This window comes from Drosophila yakuba, chromosome X (assembly GCF_016746365.2).
Source record: "Drosophila yakuba strain Tai18E2 chromosome X, Prin_Dyak_Tai18E2_2.1, whole genome shotgun sequence".
Taxonomy (NCBI): Eukaryota; Metazoa; Arthropoda; class Insecta; order Diptera; family Drosophilidae; genus Drosophila; species Drosophila yakuba.
The window spans coordinates 11,386,073-11,408,345 of record NC_052526.2 but is presented as its reverse complement, the minus strand read 5'-3'; the positions used below and the strand labels follow the sequence as shown (position 1 = coordinate 11,408,345).

At 40.9% G+C, this 22,273-nt stretch overlaps 1 protein-coding gene across 10 annotated transcripts in view; it reads right to left on the bottom strand.

Annotated features, from left to right (window-relative positions):
• Positions 1-1,835: 1,835 nt before the first annotated feature.
• The window catches only part of LOC6525054, a 78,790-nt gene continuing 58,352 nt past the window's right edge, over positions 1,836-22,273 (bottom strand). For 3 of the 10 annotated variants that reach the window (XR_006245091.1, XR_006245088.1, XR_006245090.1), the window contains 5 exons: positions 16,800-16,991; positions 12,832-12,905; positions 6,893-7,105; positions 6,030-6,255; positions 1,836-3,262 (listed from right to left, as the gene is read on the bottom strand). Coding sequence is in view for 3 of the 10 variants with exons in the window: in XM_039372680.2 (XP_039228614.1) it covers positions 5,131-6,117; positions 6,166-6,255; positions 6,893-7,105; positions 12,832-12,905; positions 16,800-16,991 (1,556 nt within the window). In the remaining 7 variants the exon portion in view is untranslated. Of the gene's footprint in view, positions 6,256-6,892; positions 7,106-12,831; positions 12,906-16,790; positions 16,992-22,273 lie in introns of all 10 variants that reach the window. The other 7 variants (XR_006245087.1, XR_005560382.2, XR_006245089.1 and 4 more) reach the window with 4 other exon arrangements.

Here is a 22,273-nt window from a genome sequence, read left to right as displayed (position 1 = left end):
GCTTCGATCTCAATTGGGGGGTGGCCATCATGGCCATCATGGCCATGATGCGGGCATAACCAGCTAATTCCGTATTAATTTCCCGCTCTGATCGGCATACAAATGCAATGCGGCCATTGCGATTCCATTAGCCGCTCGGCTGCATTCTGCATGCATCGGCTAACTTTTCCACTTCAACTTGGCCAGTTGCAGCACTTTAGCCATCCGGAAACCTACAAAAGTTGCTTGCTACCGCAAGTCAAGATATTTTATACAGCATAGGATAGAGTTTTGTTGTTTAAACAGGTGGCAACCAATTTATTTTGTATCAATATCTAAACTTACGCTTTCTGTGATTGGTTTGCCATTTCATTAAGGAAAATGCCTGGGCAGCATTTCGTTTTATATTTCATTTGGTTTTTTATTTTTCTTTATACCTTTTATTTTTTATACATATTTTAACTTCACAAAAAAAATATTTGTTCTTTTTTAATTAAGTGTTTTCATGCTCATATTTTTCGATTTTTCGATTTTTCGCTTTTTCGTTTGCTTTCATTTTCTTTTTGGTTTATGCAGTTTTGCATTTAAACGACACTTCTTTGTAGTTTTGAAACAATGTTTTGTTTTGTTTTTTTTCTTTTTGTTTTTATTGCATGGAAAGTTTGTTCGCTTGGTATTATCATTTAAAATTTACACCAAAAAAGATCAGCTATGTTTTTACGACTAGTACATTAGTATATGTTTGTGTATATACTCGTAAGTTTATCAATTTGTAATTGTGTTTATAACGTGGCTCAATCGCTTTTTGGCCCAGAAGACGTACATACATCGATCGATTGATAACACTGGAAATTCTCCTCTCTTTGTGGCTTAAAAACGTCGTGGTTCGGCCGATAACAATTCGGTTTTTGATATACTTGTATAGTACTTCCGTAGGTCTTCTGGAGTCCCCCAATAAATGTCGCACTTAGGCCTATGCTATGACATGTATTTTCTGCTCTTTGTATTTGGTTTACTCTTGTTAGTTTTTTTGTTTGTTTGTTGGTTTTTAACACACAGTATATCGCTCACAAATATATGGCTAATACAGTTTTTACATTAACAACTGAAAATTCAAGTGGTTCTCTAAAACGAGAGTTTCTCTTCGTCAATACTTGTTTAATACTTACTTTCATTGGTAAAATTTGATTTCAACAGCTTATAAATTAGGAAAAAACACACACTTCATATGCATATATTTCTTTGTGTTTACAATTATTTGCATTTGTCTAATCGTTAAGGCTTAGGCCTGGAAAATACTTGCAACTATGTTGGCAATCCTCCAATTTATCAATTTTTTTCAGCTTTTCCTTCTGTTTGTCTCTGTTGTCTCTGTCAATTTGCCAATATTTTCTTGGGGGTTTCTCTATGTATTTTTACTTCAAAATTTGACACTTTGTTTTTGAAAAAGATTTTGCATTAGTATTTGATTGCTAATTCACACACAGACAAGTAAAGAGAGAGAGAGATAGAGGGAGACAGAGTTAGTTAGAGAGAGAGAGGGGAAGTATTGGGTGTGTGTGTTAGTCTGGGGTGGGAGGGTATTATATATGTCATTTAGTACTTCTGTGGCTCCTTTTCGATATTGTCGTGCCCTTGATCAGACCGATCATATGTATATACTACATACATACATATGTACATACATATATGCAGTGGGAAACCAATAGTTCGAAGGATCTAACATTGAATAACCTTGGAAGTGGGCAGAAAATCGATAACATTTATCAAAAAATAATACAGTTCCTCTTCAACTAGGACAGCAACAGTTTTGTATATATGGGCTCTATTTATTGGACTCGGTTTTTTTTTTTTTGTTTGGTTTTTTGTCTATTAAGAAGAGAGTTTTATTGTTTTTGAAAGCTTTTTGTGGGTGTTTCGGCTAAGGTACAAATTTGCTACAGGTTCAATCTAAGTGGAATAGAGTTATCATCTGCATTTCGGTTCGATTTTTGTTCGATTACTTCTGGAAGACTACAGCTAAGTACACAGCTATGTATTTAAAGGGCTTAAAAATGCAACAATTACTTTGAGTTTAGAGTTAATATAGAGAAAGATTTGTAGTTGGTTTAACGGCGAAAAAAACCACTCACTAACTATGTACAACAAGATGTCCAATTAATCCAATTTCCAATTATCTATTTCTAATAGTTCTCCATTTATTTTCTGTGTGTCCCTTAGTTCTAGCTACAAAAAATTACAATTACACACCTATGCACTTGATAGATACTGTATGCCTGGTATATATCAATATATATTCTTTGTATATATATATATATATATATATTTATATATATACATATGTAAATATAATATGCATATACAGTGGATATCATTTTATGCTACTTCTTTGTTTGCTGTGGTCCAATTTCTGATTCAAACATTTGTTTTTATTTGATTTAGCTTGCACACCCGCACACACAACAGGCACACACACCAGATGTATATTGTACATATTGCCGGCCGACTTGATGACATTTCATCATTGTCACTAATTTGCTAATGGAGAATATATGCGCAGAAACAATACACTCAACATTACGTATTCGCCCTGGGGAGCATTTCTCCAATTCTCCATTCTCCTTCACGTCGCTTTTGTATTTGCGGCTATTATTTTGATTTACACATTTATTTACCCACAGGCATTTGCTTGTGCATGTATGTGTGTGTGTGTGTGTGTGTCGTGTGTTTACATATATTTCAAATAGAAAGTCAAACTGGTTCCAATTTAATGTAATTAGTATTTTTCCTTGCTATTTTCATTTCGTATAAATATAGATTCTGTGTAGATTAAATTTCTCTCTATTTATGTTTCATTAAATCGTTAAGAGTAAGTTTTTTAGTTTTAGTTTTAGTTTCATTGTGTAAAGCTTTCGTTTCGTACATTTTCAATTTTCAATGGGTTCCGTGTAAGTTGCGAGCACTCACACACTGTCAATTTCCATATACATATGTATCTGTGTTTTTGGGCGCAAGTAGTGGCACTTCCGGTGCGACAATTTACTTACACTTGAGAACTGCGCTGCACTGCTTGCGTCCGTTTAAATGCAACCCAGACAATTATGCCGATAAAATCGTGTTTTCGTTGGCCATTCCAATTTTTCCGCACACTTTCATTATTTTCACAATTGCACAAACACATCCATAATTGCATATTAATGGACGTGCGGTACCTGGATTTTTATTTTGGCAGATTCGTGTTGTCTTTCTTGCTACGCATTTCATTTAGTTTCTATGCAAATTTCTGCACATGTGTGTGTGTTTATTTAAGCGAGTGTGTGAGTAATGTGTGTGCGGGCCAGGATGAGAGAGAAAGAGAGAGAGAAAAAGAGAAGAGAGAGAGAGAAAGAGAAAGGGAGAGAAAGAAAGCAGATATTTTAATTGCCATACACGAATTTCAATTCCCATGCGTTTGCATCCTTGTTGATTTTGCCTTGCATGTATGCGGGTGTCGGTGTGTTGGTGTCTTGGTGTGCAGGTGTGCGTGTGTCTCCTTGGTGTGTCCAATGTGGCATAATGAAAACAACAACAAAAGCATGACAAGCAATAACAGTTAGCAAAAAAGTTAACGCTCAGCAAACTTCAACAGTTTGAAGAACACGAATTTCTATGTGAAATAATGCAAATCGAATTGAATTCAACTGGCAGCCTTTTACATTTATCCAATAAAGTATAAAGCTGCTTTCAATTAAAACAACTTGGTTATTTCACTCATTTTTTGTCATAGACCAATTCAATATTCAATTTGCATTTGAATGCCAACAGTGTTTTTTGTTAAAGCCAAATGATTGGCTAAAATTGGTCAGTTCATTAATCTGCATATCTGCATATATGTTTATTTAATATGATTTCTGGGTATTTTACAAAATTTAATTAACGAAACGACACCGTTTCAATTTTCGCTTTTAGTCGGAACAGTTCCAAGAAAAAACCTCAAAGTGAAGCATTCAAAATGTTACAAATTAATCTGACAAAAAAGTTCTCTCCAGCTTTTTCAATGCACACACACACACACATTCAAAACACACCCACACACTTAATATATAGCAAGCATTTTTGTTTGAGCAATTATCTCCCACATTTTTTGATGGAATCATCCATATTTTTACAATTAATATTAAAGTTTTTTTTGTGGTTTAATATACTTTGTTTTCCATCACAGCTAACGGCAATTTATTTAACTCTAGGACATCTAACAACATTTCTAAGAAGACTTTTCTGGGCACAAATAATATAACTGAAGGAAACGTAAAGAACACGTTTTAATGCTTTTCATATATTTTCCATTTTGGTTCATTTTCACTTACATTTTCTAAAGATTTTTATACGTATTTAAGACTATAACACATTTGACAGTTTGCAACATCAATCAATACACACAGAGAACGGTTTAAATTTCTTGTAAACTTCATTTGGCTAATTATAGTACAAATTATATGATAAATCGGAAACATAATGCACAGTCGGGCGGATCTCAGCTCTATTAACCAATTATATTTAAAATATACGTTTAAATCAATATCTAAAGTTATTTATTTACAATTTTTCAGCTTTTTTTTTACAATGTTTTCTTTTTTGGTAGGTGAGTAAACAAACAGTTAGGAAACTAAAATTTATGTTGAAGCTCTATTAAAATTAAAGACAAATTTGATTTTAATTACTAAAGACAATTAATATTATTTTTAATAATGATACAATTTTGTAACAACTTTAGTTATTGCCAATTTCAATTTTTCAGAGATCCACCCTGAAACACACATATATAATTATTTAAGCACAAAATATATATATTGTATACATATATTCAAACACCGAAACGGAAAAGCGTTTTACTGGGGGATGCCACACAGATCTCTAGGGGCTTAAAATAATTTAAAGTCTCCTTTTGGTTTCAAAATTGCATTTTATGGACAAGTACCGATAGCGTATTCAGTATGCATACTCTTAGACGTTGCTTATCAATTTGAAAACGATTTTAGGCATCTAGAGATATCAATGCCATCCTTTCACTGGGGTGCAATGTGATTGGTTGGTTGGGTGGCTTGGTGGTTGGGTAGCTTGGTGGTTGGGTGGTTGGGTGGTGATGGCAAGGATACTCACTGCTCACCGCGATTAGCAGGAGACCCCCTGCTTGGCCACCGTGTACCAGGTGCTCACGGTGACCAGCGACGGCGAGTCGGGGGTGGTGGGCGGTTGTGGCTGCTGCGGATCGACCTCGACCTCGTCGGCCCCGCCCACAATCACGTTGAGGGGTGGAAGGGGGTGCAGTTCGGAGGGCGCTAGCTGTGGCGGCTCTGCTGGTGGCGCAGGTGGTGCAGATGGGCCAGATGCTGCTGCTGCTGCTGCTGCTGCTGCTGCTGCTTTCGATAGCGGAGCAGCTGGGCATGCCCGTTGCTTCCGCGGTCGGGACTTGCTGCTCTTGGCCTTCTGGCTCTGCGACTGGGGGTGATGGAAGTGCATGGGCTGGGGGGTGTGAAGGTCGCGACCCACCTGCGGCCCCACCTGCGGACACCGGAAGCGAATGGCCTGCTCGTTGGCCACATTGATTTCCGGCCACCGGGTCAGCTGCTGACCATGGTGACCATGGTGACCATGGTGACCCTGCTGGCCATGCTGGCCCTGATGGTGACCCTGTTTGCTCTGGTGGCGCTTCCTGCTCTTGCTGCGCTTGCGTGACTTGGACTGCGACTGCGATCGTCGACCGGATCTGGTTTGCTGCACCACCGCCTGCTGCGGCCTCTGGCAGTGGCGGCAGACAAAGGATCTGTACTCCTCCTCGGAGTCCTCATCATCCTCTTCGTCCTGCTCCCCGTCATCCTCACCGACCGCTCCGTAATCATATAGGACATTATTGCAATTGAGTGTGGTTCCAGTGGCCGCCGAGGCGGTGGTGGTGCTGGTGGTGCTATCGCCATCCATGTCGATTATGTGACAACAGTTTTGATGTCTAGTGCTATGTGGTTGCTGCTGTTTTTGCTGTTGCTTGTTCTTCGTCTTGTGGTTGGACTTACGTTTCTCTGGCTCCTGCTGATGCTTCTGATGCTGCAGATGCTGCTGCTGTGCCGACTGCTGATGTCGCCGCCGCCGGGGCACCGTGTACTCATCGCCCTTGTCCGTCGGATATGGTCAGAACGCTGTATCGAACACGGACATCGACCGGGAGATGGCGTCGTCATTGCGACAGGCCTCCAGAAACTCCTCCAGCGTGACCACGCCATCGCGATTGGTATCCATTTTCTGCGGACAAGAAGACAAGTAGAAATAGTGAGCTAATCAATTGTATACAGTTTTAAAGACAAGAATAACTTTAATAGAAATATTCAAATGTCAATAGTTTAAAGGAAGCAACAGCTGGCACAGACCGCTGAGTGCCAACTGCTTGCCAATGGCTTTTGCACTGCTTTTGACGAACTGCTTCCGTTTCCGGCCCCCAAACGCGTGCTATGGAATTTTGATTTAGAGCGTCGGTTGTCGGATTGCCCCAATGAATGATCCTGGCCATCTATCATCAATTTCACTCTCGCATGCCGTTATTTAAGAGCTTTCGCCGGTCGCATTTGATGCGCTCAATTTATTCGGAATGCCAACGACCGCTAATGACAACGCGTGACTGGCAAGCCAAACAGGACGATGTCCTGCAGATGATGGGATGGCTACCCCAACCATTCATCCATTTTGCCGGCCTGAGTTTGCTGGCCGGCAAATTGAAATAGACAATTTGAATTTGCATAATGCAAAGTAAATAAGTTTCATGTTCGCGAGTCAAATTCAAATTGTACGCGCGTAATTAGCATAAATAATGGGCGCGAATTGCCCGGTATTTTTGGAATTCGAGGATTTGGCGGCAGTGGAGGATTTGGCGGCAGTGACTCACCTGGAAGATCTGCTCCACCTTGCCCTTGATCTTCTCCTCCTCGGGACACTCGTCCGGCAGGCGGCCCATCAGCTCGTATATGGCAGTTACAATGTCAGTCATTTCCTCCCTCGTAATGAAGCCGTCGCCATTGATGTCGTACAGCGAGAAGGTCCAGCGCAGCTTCTCCTCCACGGAGCCGCGCGACAGTATCGAAAGTCCTTGAACAAAGTCCTGTGACAGGAAGAGAAATAAGTTGGTATAAATACGGTGGTGTGAGTGGTGGCGGAATTACAGGTATAAAAGAAATTGAAAATATGTTTTAAGAAATTGCTCGTAAACCGCAGTGAAGTACACCTGCGTTCAGCATTCTAGTTCTATGCGTTCACAAAATACTCCATAAACTATGACAGTAAGGAATTTAAGGAATCATCTAGCATTTTCTGTAAAAACCGTTTAATATTACCAGCAATTCTTGCTTCTTTTTCATGTAATTACTAAACTAAACATGTTATTTAGCATCGATAGCTTTATTAGTTTGACCTCGACTGTGCGCTACGCTCCTTCTCATTTCCGGCTGCTGTTACTGCCGCTGCTGAAGTGGACATTTATTTCTATGCTTTGTATGACAAATGTACCTAGATAAGAACTTGCAAGGAGAATGGGGAAAGTTTTTACGATCCCCCAGGCCCCCTTTTCTGTGCCCCAGGAGGTGTTGAGGCATTTTGGGAAGGCCACAGCTGACGGTGAACTGAATCTTGCTTTTGCATACCGAATGGGCGAAGTCTGGGGGGGGGCAAAAAAAAAAAAAAAAAAAAACCAAAAGAAAAAAGCGAGGCAGGAATACGAATTCGGACAGGAGCATCATTTGTGCCTTGTTCTCTGGCCATTTGGGCAATTGCAGCGTCCGACTAATTTATCAAACCGAAATAGAATGGCACAAAAAATTGTACGAAATTCAACGGAAACGAAGCAGGAAACTTTCACTATTCGACGTGGACAAATTGCCAAGTGGCAAGCTGGCAAAACAAGCTGAAAATTGAAAATTCGAAGTGAAGTTTGCACTCTGGCTGAGTGATTAAGCGGATTTATGATAGTTTTTCCTTGCTGCCCAATGCATTGCACTGCTTAATGGCAGTGGGATGGTCCATTGAGTGGATTGCTAACAAGGCAATCGAGTGACTTTGAGCTTCTCTTTGTTATCCTCATCGATTTAGCCCAATGGCAACGTTAGTCGCACAAAATTGAGAAATAATCCTTCGAATTGATGGAGAATCCGTTCAAATATCTTGACAATATTGATGTGAATGCATGCTTAATGCCCTGTACTCTAAAATAAAACTTAACATACATATTTCTAAGAATTTTTTGCTTTTTATTGCTTTTAGAGATTGTTTTTCATCGAACAAAGGCCTTAATTTGTTCGAGGGGAATCAAAAGATTCCCATTTCATTTGCGCCATTCGAATGGCTTGTGAGAATTGACCAGCAGGTCGGCATTGGTTCTAGTTTCCAGTCGTTTAATTCAGGGTTTGTTTAAGTGATCAAAACAAACTGCTGGCTGGCTGGCTGGCTGGCTGCAGCACTCAAGTGTCATGTTAACCTGGTTGCTTTACTTCACTGCTTGCCAAAGGCGTCCTTTTTCAATCCTTTCTACGCAGTTGCCATGCACTCCTGCTGGATGCCATCTGTATATGTGTGTATGCCAGCATATGTGTGTCTATATGTTTTTTTATATTTATTTCCATCACCCCATCACCCCTTCACCCCCTCGTGGCCACCGCCACTCGATTGCTTTTATCTCGCACACTTGAGCAATTTATCTTTTCTGCCAGCGTAAACAGGTCACACACTCTTTGGCCGTTTTACCCCTGGCATATTGGCCCTGCCCACAATTTCACAATTTCACAATTTCAATATGGCCCTGACAGGTTTGCTGTTATCCTGTTTTGTGCTTTTTGCTTTTTCCTTTTCTTATTTTTTTTTTTTTTTGTTTTGCCCTAGCTGGGCTGGAGCCATTTACTTCTGCCACCATTCTGGTTGGCAGTTTAATAAACGCGACTGTCATGCAAATCGCGCATAAAACACCTTGCAACAATATGTGGAACTTAATTGAAAAGCGGAAGTCTACTTAGTCAGAACGTCACACACAAAACTACGGAATTACTGCTGTGCGAGTGGGATGTCCTATGGGGGTTAAGGGTATGGGGGTATGGGGGCATCATGGGTTAAGGGCGCTTCTTTGTACATGCTTTATATCGAGTACGTGCCTCGTAGTCATTACAATTTTGAGGTCATTATTCAACAACGAAAATGGCGAGCAGGCAAAAAGGCAAGAGCTCGCAAAAGATAAGCTGTCGGTGGTAGGGGAAAAGCCGGGAAAAGTGGGAAAGTGGGAAAGTGGGAAAGCGGGGGAAAAGCCGGGGAATGTGGGGGGGGGGATAATGTGGGCAAAATAGGGAGCGAACGCTTTGAGATGGACGGCTGACGTGATTGCGATTATTTCCAGCCAGACACTCGAGGATGTAACGCTGACTGCAGTGCAATATTGATTTCTAAATTGCACTCTACTGTTCATAAATGCGAGCGAAGGCTTGCAAATTATCCAATACAATATTTATGACCCACTACTGTGTTCAGTGGGCTGAGCTCTTTTGATTGCAATAAGCCATTTAATATGTCGTTTTTGCCATACAAATTTTATAATTGTTATTAACTATCAAATGGCTTAATTTCATGTTATAAATTATTCGTTTTAGCTGAAGTGTAGTAATATATACCAATTTATTTTATCTAGTTGACAGAACCCTTAAAGCCTTATATCCGTGTCACGATCTCCGCACATTTCCTCTGGAGTTTATCATTTTCTCCCAGGACTGTCCCATTGTTTGACTTGGGTTTTGCGTTTCTGTTTAGCTGCCATCCCCGGTATTTCCTTTCCATTCCGTTCCTGCACTTCTGTCTTCTGTCTCAGTGTCTTCTGCTCGCCTACTCCTATTTTTCCGCCTCTGCTCATGTTTTTCATTGTTTTTCCTCGCCATTTCCCGCATTCCCGATCCCCTGCCCATATTAGGTCACAGTGCCTGACAAAGTTGGCGTTAAAATCGCCATAATTCATCGTTTCAATGGTTGTGTGTGTGTGTGTGTGTGTGTGTGCGTTAGTGTGTGTTCATGTGTCTGTGAGCTTCCGGTTGCCCCCAACTGCTTGCTCCGTTGACAACCGGAAGTGGAGTTCATGCTCGGACATTGCAGGGGCAGTCGCAAGTCTCTGAATAAAGCGAAATATGCAAGAAGCACACAAAAAAATACACAAAATCATTCGCAATTTGCATGCGCCATGGGGGAGCTGTGGAGGCTCTTCCTCTTGATTCGCGAAAATTTATTCGGTTTTTTCCACACTTTTCTGCTCCTGCTCCTGCTTTTGTTTTTTTTTTTTTATTTTTCTTTATTGTGCCAGCTTTTGTTTTGCATTCCACGGGCTGCAATAGAAACGTTGACAATGACAGGCGACAGCAGAGAAACACGCGAATGCGCTGCAAACTATAGATTTTCACCCCTGGCCGCGAGCATTTTTATTTCAATTTCGAGACATTTCTCTTTGATTTCCGAATTTCGAGCATTATATTTTTTGCTATCTTGTCTATTTTCCCCTCCAGCCAATGCAGGCGGAAATGCATTTTCCATATTCCATGACCGCTTGCAGCTTTTCCCATTTTTGATGAACAATAATTTAGCATAGCCCTCAAAGAATGCTAATTTTGTTTCAATTTTCATTAGAATAATATCATCGATAAAGCTTCGACTTTCCAGTTTTTTTTTTTAGGAAACTATGATATTCAAATGTACTGTAATATAGATACTAAACAGGCTGTGTGTTTAATATTAATTATAAACAAAGCATGTTGAAATCTTAAAAACTCTGCGTTTGTTACTTATTTTGCGACCCAACTCACTTGGCTCACTACCCTCAATGACCAAACACTTTTCGGCACCCAAAAACTTTAATGTCCTTTAAGATGGATGGGTTGTGAGGGGGATGGGGGGGCGTGGCATTTTAATGCGGGGCGTCTGGCGTCTGAGTGTGTACTTTGCGTATTACAACTTTTATGCTGAGCCAGTTAATAGAGCGCTAAACATCTATCTGGCGATACTCTTTGTTGCCCCGACTTGCTGTTCCCTGGTCGCTGTCACTAATAAACCGTAACTAAAGGCGCTTACCAGGCCGAGAAGAACTTGCCCCATTGACCTCAGCTCGTCCTTCTTCTTGTTGTTGCTGCTGCTGTTGTTGTTGTTTCTTGTTCTTGGAGGCGTTTTGCAGCGTCATTTGGCGCCATCCCCCTTTCAGAGCCCCCATTTTACCGCCCCTCTGAGCCAAATCAGCTTCATTTAGAAACTCACGATGGCACACAACTTTTGCTTCTAAGCTGCACTGCGAAAAATCGTTTGGCTGCCTGCTCACAGCAACGAAACAAAATTACAATTTCTTAGAACATATAAAAGTACATAAATTGTATTTTACTGAAAAAGGTTGTTCTACTTGTATATAAATGCCTGGGAATACAAAAAAGTAGTTTTTACCCAATAAAATATTCAGTAGTTCAATTTTTGCTAGATTTTTCTAGCAGTGTAGCTGCCTCAAACCAAGCCAAAGCAAACTGTACTCAACTCGACTCGGCTGTCAGCCATATTTTATACTTAAAATGTCTAAAGTAATTTCATTGTACTTAAGTCGGCAGAGTCTGCTGCTGCTGCTGCTACCGTCCTCTTCGTTTTCTCACCAGCATCTCGTGGCACCACCTTTCACGCACCACCCACAGAACACCACCCACACGCACCACTTCCACCCACCGGGTGACCTCAACAATTTCACTTTGCGCCGCATCATCGTGCGGACATTAAGAAGAGGCGCACCGAGTAAATTAAATTGAATTGAATTGCTTGAGCCTCTAGATGTCTAGATGTCCGTCCGTGCACTTGAGTCGAGTCCTACGCATTTGCCTGGCCATTCAATTGGCAAGATTAATTATCGATAACGATAGTCGGCGATGAGCGGCAGGGTTGCGATTCAATCACAACTATGGCCACACTCATCTCCCCTCAGTTATATATGTAGTTGTCCATAAATTTGACCAATGCTCTATTATCTGAAGGAAATTGAGTGCAGGTACGCTGGGATAAAAAAATAAATATCCCATTCGCACGGGTAATCATAATAAAATTAAACAAAAAAAATTATAATTAACTGAAGCCACAGCTCCAGCTATTGTTCTCTATTCAAATTGCAAGCACTGAAGTTTTTGTATTTGCCTTCTAATATCCCATATTCTTTCGCAGTGTAACCACCCAGCAATGGCCAGCTATTTGGGCATATGTAAGCCCCTTCGAATGGCAGTGCGTTGCCTTAATTGCATATGACACCCACAGAAAGAAGTGGGCGCCACAAATTGTTGTACAAAAGTTGATTCCTAAGACAATTTCTCCATTTCCTACCGATGGTCCAATCTAAATCGCAATTTGGCCCGAGGATCCAGGGCACACGGCCGAACTCCATTAGTTGCTCTTCATTGGAACCGAAATTGAGATTGCGATGAGGAGGAGACCTGGTCAGGATCCAAGACACACACACACACTCACACATCGCACACGGAAATGAGCTGCTCAAATGCTTCCCATTGCATTTCTCATGCTTGTCTCTGGCCGCAGGCCACACTTTGATGTCGCACGAAGGGCAAGGGACCTGCGAAATTTCCACAGATGTGAAAAGCTGTGCTGGCGACATGGTGCTTTTCACATAGAATTTGGGGATATCATTAGGGCCAAGGCCAGGTTTCGTTAATCAATATGGAAATATTTCACAGAATTTGCAAAATTCATCCAGTCACATACATACCATGTGTGTATATATTAAATGGTTGCTAATTAAGACATGTATCTATAGCTTTTCTGGTAACATTAACTTACCTCGAAGCTGACAATGCCGCTGTGATCCTGATCCAGTGTATTAAATACATAGTGCGCGTATAAGGTTGGATTGGCTGTTTATGTTGGTTGTGGCGCATTTTCGACGTGGTTGGTTGAATGAAAACAAGAAAAGAGGGGCGTTAAATAAGAACATTCAGCGGGTTGGCTGCCAAATGCTGGCAAAAGTCGACCAATTAGGTCTCAACTGAAGCGGTTAAGGTTTTGGTAACATTAACAAACGAACGCTAGACATACAAATACACATACACACACATATACTTGGGTGAATAAATATGATGCCACAAACACCAGAAAAAATAAATGGGAAGAATAAAAGTTAATGAAAACATAGAAATGATAAATTTGTGAAAAATATAAATATTGTCCAATCTAATATGTAGGAAAATAAAACTAAGTCCTGGTCTGCAGTCAAGAAAACATACAAAATTCCAGCTGATTTTGTTCAGTGCAAGGAAGCGATAGCGGTTCGATAGTTAGATGGTACAAGGATATGACTCTTGAAGTCTGTTCCTGCTTCGCAACTTCTATGTGGGTCCTCTTCACTGCGGAAACTTTAGCTTTTCCTTTCAGTTTTGTCAACCGCAAAAGTTTTCCCATGTTTTCGTTCCATTTGCTGCTATTATTTGTTAGTATGTGTGCTTTTTGTCTTTGCTGTTTATCAGTGAAAAATTCAACATTTTTTGGGTCTCTGGGTAGCCGAAACTTTTACTGGATGGCAAAGGGGGTTAAAGGGGGACGGGAAACAGTTTGCAGCTAATTATGCGAGTGTCTTCTGTTTCTGCTGATAAGAACTGCTTGCGGACACTGCTTGAAGCTGATTTTGAAAAAGTGTTGCCTACTTATGAGGGCATTGCCTGTTTAGGGGAGTTTTCCCCTTCGGCTAGATGTTCCTTGTTATCGCGCTTTCCGGCTTTCACGAAGAGCACTTAGCGCACTTAGTGTCCCCGCCGCTTTTTTCGCTGTCAGAAAGATTGTTTTATCTGGCCATCACATAACATTTTGATTATTGCGCTCGCGCTCACTTGCTCAGCTACTTTTTTACGATTCGCGTTTATGTTTATGGCTTGATGCCAAAGTTTTTTCTTATGTCTTTATACGCACACAACGTTTACACCTTTTTGGCAAGACGTCAGTTCATAAAGCTCCATCAAATGACATTCAGGGCAACGAGAAGTCATTTTAAAAACGCGAACTCATAAAGCTAAAGTTCAGACCATTCACGAATTTTGTTGCATTTACAGTTTGCAGTCGATAAGTCAATTTGGGAAGAAGTTTACTAGATTGACAGCTTGCTAAGTGCAAAGAGTTGTAAGTTAATAGGCTTTTTATTGAATTATTATGATTAAAAATTTAAAAATTGTGTAATATTCAACACACATAAAATAACACACTGAAGTCAAGATCTCCTCGTTAATTCCTCCTACTCAAAAGTTCCAATTCAAATACGGGCTTGACCTTTAAACTTTGCACTGCTTTAAAGCCGTGAGTCGCACTGTATTCACGTACCGCGCGGGTGTATAAATTTATTTGTCCAAATTTATTGTCGCTATTTGATGCTTAATGTTCTTTTATGACGCATGACGCAGGGAGCCACGCCCACAAGGTCACAGCTCAATGGCAAGGATGGCATCTGCTCCTTGGGTTTTTTGTGCGTTGTGCCAAATCAAAAATGACTGCAAATGTGCCATGTAAAAATTGTTATAAAATTTGCGCAAAAATTTGCCAAAAGAAGCCGCGCCAAAAACAAAGCAAAAGAAAATACAGCGAGGAAAACAGCCCAAGTGATAAATCACCAACTTTGATGATGATTTTTTTCTCTCCGTCTCGTGTGTGTGTGTGGGTATGTGTGGGTGACTGTGTATGTGTGTGTGTGTGTATGTGGCAAAGCAGCTTATCAAAATAAAAAATGATTTCATTATTTATTTTTCATCAGATAACGGCCGACATGATGAAGAATAAGAGGCATGGCCGGGATTGGGAGCAAATACATAAGCCCCATGTTTACTGCGAATTTCTTGTTTCCGTTTCCGTCTGTCAATTGGCGTTGGTGTTGGCCACCATTGTAGCTAGTCAAAATAGGTTTATTATAATAATTCAGTGTCCCAGCATGTGTAGCAATAACTTTTCCCAAACTGGATTCAAGCGGCCTTAGCGGAATTTATGGCCCATGTCTGGCTGAATGGCGAGGTGCAAAGGAATTCTCCATTTTGTGCGATTCAAAGGAAATTCATGGGAATTGCTTAACTTGTTTAGCTGATAGGTCAATGCAACGCAAGTCCTTCAGTCAACTAATATGTTTAATCAGCCATTTATTTAAATTGTTAAATTGCTTAAAATAAGTTCCAAGAATTTGTCACATTTAATCTAATGCAAAGATTTGTCACGTTAATCTAATGCAAAGATTTGTCACGTTAATCTAATAGAAAGAAGTCAAAATAAAGTCTCATTTTGCTTTTAAGAAAATTAGCTACGAACCAACCCTTTTCCCGAGTTTTCTTTACATTTCATTTCTTTGACATACATTTTTTTCGAATTTTTTTTTGCTGGCAACAAACCCTTATCCCAAACCGAATTCCCAGCCCGCAGCAGACCGTTGCCCAATCTATCAGAAATTCAGTTAGCTACCGGCCACTGAAAGAATCCATCCCCTTTTCATTCTCGGTCTCATCTTCAGTTTCAGCTTTTGCAAATGTAAATGTAAATTGTGCACAGGCCAAAAGCTCGGCAAAACCAAAAGCAAAAAAAAAAAAAGAAAAACTAAAAAAAAAAGAAAGTAAAAAATGCAGAACAAAATTTCACTTGTTGTTCAAACGAGGTCAAGTGGGTGGCTTGGCTGGCACGCCCCCTCTGCGACCGCGACTTGTGAAACATGATTTTGCTTTTTATGCTTTTTTGCTAATTTGCTTTCTGCATTTCATATTTTCAGAAGCCAAGGGCCAGCCTGTGCCGGGCCAGCCAAACAAAGAGTCGCCTTTTGGCCAGTCTGAATATAGCCGAGCATCGTCATTAGCATCATCCTCGGGTTCCCAATCCTTCCCCTTCCCAACTAGTCTTCAGTCTCCCAGTCTCCCAGTCCATCCTCTTTCCTATCATCATCATCATCATCATCATCGTCGTCGTGATGAACTGGCTTTCCCCGATGATCATCCGCAACTCTTTGGTAGCCCCGCCCATGGGTCATACGGTTTCATCAATGGCTTTTGCCTTGGGTTCACTTTTCCTGGTCACGACGTTTGGGGAGGGGAGGGGGCTAAGTGCTAAGTGCTTGGGTCGGTGGGAAATCTCCAGTCAATTGCCATTTGTTTTGTGGTCCTTTGCTAATCGTAACTCTCATTTTCATTTCCACTTCGAGTTCCATTCGAGTTCCGCTCTCTCATTTTCCGTTTCCGCTTTCGACCCTTTCGACCAAATCAATTGGAGTTAAGCGTTTGAAACGAATTCCAGTTTTGGGGCGAATTTAATTTATTCCTTTTAAAGTGAATTGTTAGGTGGCAAGCAACAGATATAAAATATAAAATATAGAAAAAACAACCTAATAGTGTTGATAATGATGTGACTCTCACACACACACAAAACATATTGACACAAACAACAAACATTAAAACAAATGCAACAAATAACTATTAACTATAAGTCAACATTAAATTCTAGATTATAGTACGACACGGAACTGGAGCACACACATCTAGATCGATATCGATATCGTTATCGCTATCGGGATCATTATCGGGGATCGGGATGTTGCAAGTCGAACTACACAATGTTTTGGTGGTGACTGTACTGTTTGGCTAGCGTGTGAGACCGATAAGTGCTATCGGCTAATCGCTATCAATTGAAATGGCGCTAATGCAGATATGTAAGAGCAACAATACAGTAAGGCAGGCGTTAGTAATCACTAGTTCAAGTCAGAAGGGTTAACGAAACAAAGTATACTGTACCGCACGAACCTCCCTGTGGAAAGAACTGCGAGTAGATCACTTTGAAGGTGTCCTCCTTGACGACGCCCGTCGGGCACTCAGCCTTAAATCCCCGGTAAATTCGTTTGATCTCGTCTTCCGTGAAGCGTGTGGCGCGGCTTAGCGCACTTAGCGAGTCGGGCCTGTACCTTGCCGGCGTTTCGAACTCCTCCAGTTCCGAATCTGCAAATGTAAATGAACACATTAAATGGGCTACAAAGCTTATGTTGCTGTAGAGAAAAAGATGTTTCAGCTTAAATGTTTTTTTTATAGAATTAAATCATACTTTAGCGAAATTGAACAAGGAAGGTATCAAATTAACTTAATTTATAATGTTGTTGGCCAGAATCTTGCGCACTTTTTCGTTGACAATGATACTCAGCATTTTTTCACGAGTTTACAAATTGAAAGTCACCAAGCAATGACGCTGTACAACTTTTAAAGTATCTTAAATGTTATTTAAAACAATCTTCATAGGTTCGAATGGTTCAGTACAACAAAATATTTGATATAAATTCAACGAAGTATAATTTGAGAGCTTTCTGAGAAAAGTGTCGTCTTTTAACTTTGGAAACAGCGTCCAAAGGCAGAACTCTGGGAATACAAATTCTTTTAAATTTTCTGGAGCAGTTGTCTGATGTACGACAAATCCGCAGCATGAATACGTTCGTTGCCTTTGGGGCATGTTCTAGTCCCAGCTTGCTATTGCCACAAGACCACCATAAGAAGGCCCCTAGAAAACCCCTCAAAAGTCCCTTCCACTGCACCTCCTTTGCCCCAAAAAAAAAAAAAGAAAAAAAAGCGACACACGCGATTTTGATCTGTTGAGTCGCTCGAAGTGTTTGAATTGACTTGGCAGTTGCCTTAAGTATCTTGTACTTTGCCTGTCGAAAGTTTTTCGCCGAGCTGCCTTCATGGGCGGCGTGGCACGTGTTGGTGTCAAAGGGGGGTTTATCAGTGGCGGTTGGTTGGTTTCCGCCCAAAAAGGTAAAAGCCGCTTGAGTTTTTGTTGTGCCTTGGTCTGACTTTGACTTTGGCGTTGGCGTTGGCGTTGGCGTGGTTCCTTTTCAATGGTGCTCTTTGTGGCTGAGGCGCCTCAATTTTAGTTAATTAAAAGTTTTAACCTCACACACGCACACAGCGACTACTTTTAACTGCACTTCAAACATTTTGGGGCATACTTTCTATATACAATGTTGTAAGTCAGAGGAACAGTGAAGCCAGTTGTCAGTTTATAGAAAGTAATCAAGTAATATTTATTCAATGAAGGTATAACTAGGTATAACTATAATTATTGGCCAAAATATTTGTCGAGTTTATTATAATATTTTTAGCTTTCATTTTTGTTATTTGGAAGTGAAATGAAACCTTTTTTCTAGTGTTCATGCAGTTAGTTGCACACACAGAGAAAATTTTGTGAGTTGAGCTCACGCGCTTGACAAATGGCTGCTTAAAAATGCATGAGACCAGGCAGCGGGGAAAATGGGGGGAAAAGCGAAGAGCGTGGGAAAGTCATGGCACCAGGAAAGGGGGGGGGGGAAGGGGGAGGGAGGCTGTACATTTTCTCTAGGCAAGGGCGTTGAATTGTTGGCCATGCTAAGCGCCCGAAAAGCAGGTTTCCACCTAGAAACAAAAGGAGTGGCGGAGGGTAAAAGGGAAAGTAAAGAGTAAAAAATGCATGGGGGCGGGGGGATGGGAAAAGTGGGAGGGGTGGGATGATGGGTGGTTTTTGGTCTGCAGACGACGGCCTGCAGTTGTCGTTGCCTTTGGCGTTAGTTTTTAATTTGCTTGCTGGCTTACGCCACACACATGTGTGCAAATGCATTTTCATTTTGGCCAAAAATTGGAGAGTCAAAGTCGAGCGCTTATATATTTCGTTTTACTTTTCACATCCGCTGCCTACTAGAAAAACTGCTATCAAAAAAGAAAAGCTAAAGGCAAGTAAAGTAGCTTATGACAAATTAAAAATTATTCGAATATGTGTATGTATGTATGTATATAATTTTGAGGGTTTTTAACAAGAGAACAGCAGTATAAAATTCCTCTTAGTTTAACTAATTTACAGCATTCGGTTTTTCTTTTTGGGGTTTCCTTGGACATTCCTTTCGGTTTTACTACTGACACTCATTTTGTCTGTTTATGGCTTCTTTTTTATTTCTTGTTCCCATTTCCATTGCCATCTTTTCAGTCGTTACACTCGAGTGGATTTGCATTCGCATTCTTTGGGGTTCTGCGTTTTATGTCTCTGGCATCGTTTGCATCTTTCTCACATTGTGAGCAAATTGTTGACGAAATGCATTAAGTCTAATATATATTCATGTGCAGCTGGCATCTGGCGTTTTGTTTGGCTTTAATATACCAAAAAAGTTGTCCCTCAATTTTTCTCGCTTTCCCCTGTCCTTTGGCCTCATTTTTTATTTGGGTCTCTCTTTATTATCAGCTGCTGGCTCGGAATTCTCACGTAAATGTCTAAATTATTTGTGCGACAAACAAAACGGTTTGCGTTGATGATGCGACAGCTGTTGGGCGAAAAACAAACGAATTTCTAACAAAATAAATCGCAACCAGCGCCCAAATGCAGGCAACGCTTTTTTTTGGCAACTGCTTGCCGAACAGGGTAAGCGGTTGTGAAAGCAGTGCATACTAGGCCACTTGATATTGTGACATAAACCCACTGATGGCTTTTTCTATTTTATGCCTTTTAAAGTCTTATGAGTATGAATATTAAGAAAATGTATTCAAAGCAAATAGAGAACCGTTGAATTTACTCTCACTTCGAACTACTGAGTACTAGTCTCTTCGAGCATTGGTCCTAGTTTGTGGTTTTTGTTTTGGTTTTTATATCGATGCCACCTGCTGGGGTCAAGGTGTGAAAACACATGCCTCATTTGTTGTGGGTGGTTGGGTTGCTGCGATGCTGGGCGGCGGGCGGAGGGCGTGGCAGCTGTGGTCTGGCAATTGGCAAACATAACAATAAACAAGAGGATGACAGTGGCAGGGCATTTGCGGGCAGTTGTTGCATGGATTGCCATTGTTGTCCGTGTAATTTCAGATAGAGCACAAAACAACCGAACCCAACTGCAATTGCAGTGCCACACCACGCCGTGCCACGCCCACTTATTTGCCGCCCCCGCCCACCGCCCACTCACCTCATCTTGCATGAGTTCGCATAATAAGTTCCTGTTTATCTCGACTCGGTTTGCGCTTGTTTGCCCAACGTTGTCTGCATTCGCCTCGCTTAGCCCTTTGCTCCCCCCTTATCCCATCCTTTTCCCCTATGAGTGTGTATGCGCGTGTGTGTGTGTGGCTGCGCAGGTGTCATGTTTCCGTTTCCGCTGCAACAGGGGCAGCAGCAGCAGCAGCAGCCGCCACTCAAGTGCAAATATTTTTGCATGCTCCACCCCACAAACTCACACAAACAGCTGTGCCCAAAATAATAGCGGTCAATTACGAAAAATTCGTGTGTATTAAAATCACTTTTAATTCAGTGTAAATTATCGAAAAATATATTCAATTTTAAGAAATAAAATTTATTTCATATACATATGTATGTATTTTTTTGTTTGCTTTAAACACGCCTTCTATTTCGACTGCAGTTGTAAATGCAGAAAGTGAAAAACCGCAGCCAGCACAGCCCCCTTTTTGGCATTTTGGGGGTGTGGCATTGGTTTTTATTAGGTATGCGCTGCAGTTCTTGTTTCCGTTTTGTTGTGCAATAAAAATATTTGCTTTCGTTCAATTTCAAGTGTGCGGCATGTCGATAAGTGCCAGCGACTGCAGTTTTTCCAAATGTTTACCTCGCCAACAGCCACGCCCCCACCTTTGTCAACTATGAAAGTGCAAATTAATAAAAAATATATATATATGTATTTTATATTGCGAAGGGAGGGGAAGGGACGGTAGATGGGCTATTCGTCTGGGCGGTGGAATGCCTTTGAAGATGCTCACTCAATCGAAGTACTCACAGATACTCAGACACGCACACATGCACACAGAACATCTTCAAATGCCTTTGGCTGATTTTACTGCTTTCATTTTTATCTCTGGGTTTTCCGCTTTCTTTCTGCTTTTCCGATCGACAAACCGAACAAATAAAAGATGTGTTGGAGTATAAGCGTTATTCGCGTGTTAAAGAAAATTAAATTTTATGCTAGCTATTGAAGGTTTTTAGCGGTTTCGAAAGCTAAACTTCTTTATGACTTTCAAAAAATTAAAATTACTTCAGGGCGATGCAAAATCTTCAATTGGCCTGCTGCAGTAATTAAATTTTAGTGAGGAAGTACTTATTAGCAAGCTAAGCTTTTTATTCAATTGCAGAAAATTAGCTATGCTCACAGTCTTAAAAAAATTACGCATTTTGCATGCAAAACTTCTGAGTTATAAATTATTTTCCCAAGCTTTAAATTGATCCGCATGCACCAGTGTTTAAATATTCAAGAGGTCAAATTACTTGCGTATGTATTTTTCAATGGAACCTAAGCTCTTTGGTCTCACATTTTAAAGCCTCACTTCAAGCCGGAGGATTTTCATTTCCTGGGCTTAGCCTGGAAAATAGTTTATTGTATAAAGAAATGTGTACTTTAGCCGCATTTTCCCTTCTCCTCCGTTTTCGTTTTTTCGTCAAGATGAAATCCCACTAAAAACAGATTTATCCACACATGGACAGCACACAGAAATGTAAGTAGAATGGAAAAAACTAGCAAAGAAGGCGAGTAAAAAGTTGGACTGCAAGTTTGCCGCACAGACAATGCTCCGACACTTATCTCATTTAATTTCGTATAATTTTTTCCTCCTCAGGCGGCACACACACACGCACACACTCACTCACTGGCACACACATGCAATGAAAGCAGTGCAACTTTGTAGCATGTTTCCATCACATTGTTGCAGACGTTTGTGGATGGCTTCGGCGCGGGGAGGGGGTTAATGAAAAAACTTTTTCGGCTTCTGCTTTGTTTTATTGCGCATTTTTGCGGTCGCGACTGTTGGATCCGAGTTGCAGTCGCTGCCTCAGACAATGGCCAAAACAAATTGCTTGCCCACAAAAGGGGGGGCGTGTCCAAATCCCTGCACACTCCCTGATAAGAACCCACACACACACACACTAGCGCACACACACTAGGTGTGCGAGGGGCCAGATAATGTGAGAGACGAAATGCACTTAACTCATTTACGGCCGCGCCGAATGCGCTTAAATAAATTAAAATGTGGCAGGCCCTGACACTTAAATGCATATGCACACGAAAGGCGAGGCAAGGCGATGCAGTCGGGCATCTGCATCAACGGCTTGGTGCCCTACAACACATTAAAACTAAAAAAGAAAGTATTGCAGTTTTAAAATGTTCACATATGTTGGTTACTTCTGCCAAATTACCCAAGATGGGCTCTAAAACGCCAAAGCAGTGCAGTGTGCGAACTGCTTTCCAATTACATTTCCTGTGCACTGCTTTATGACTATTGTATAC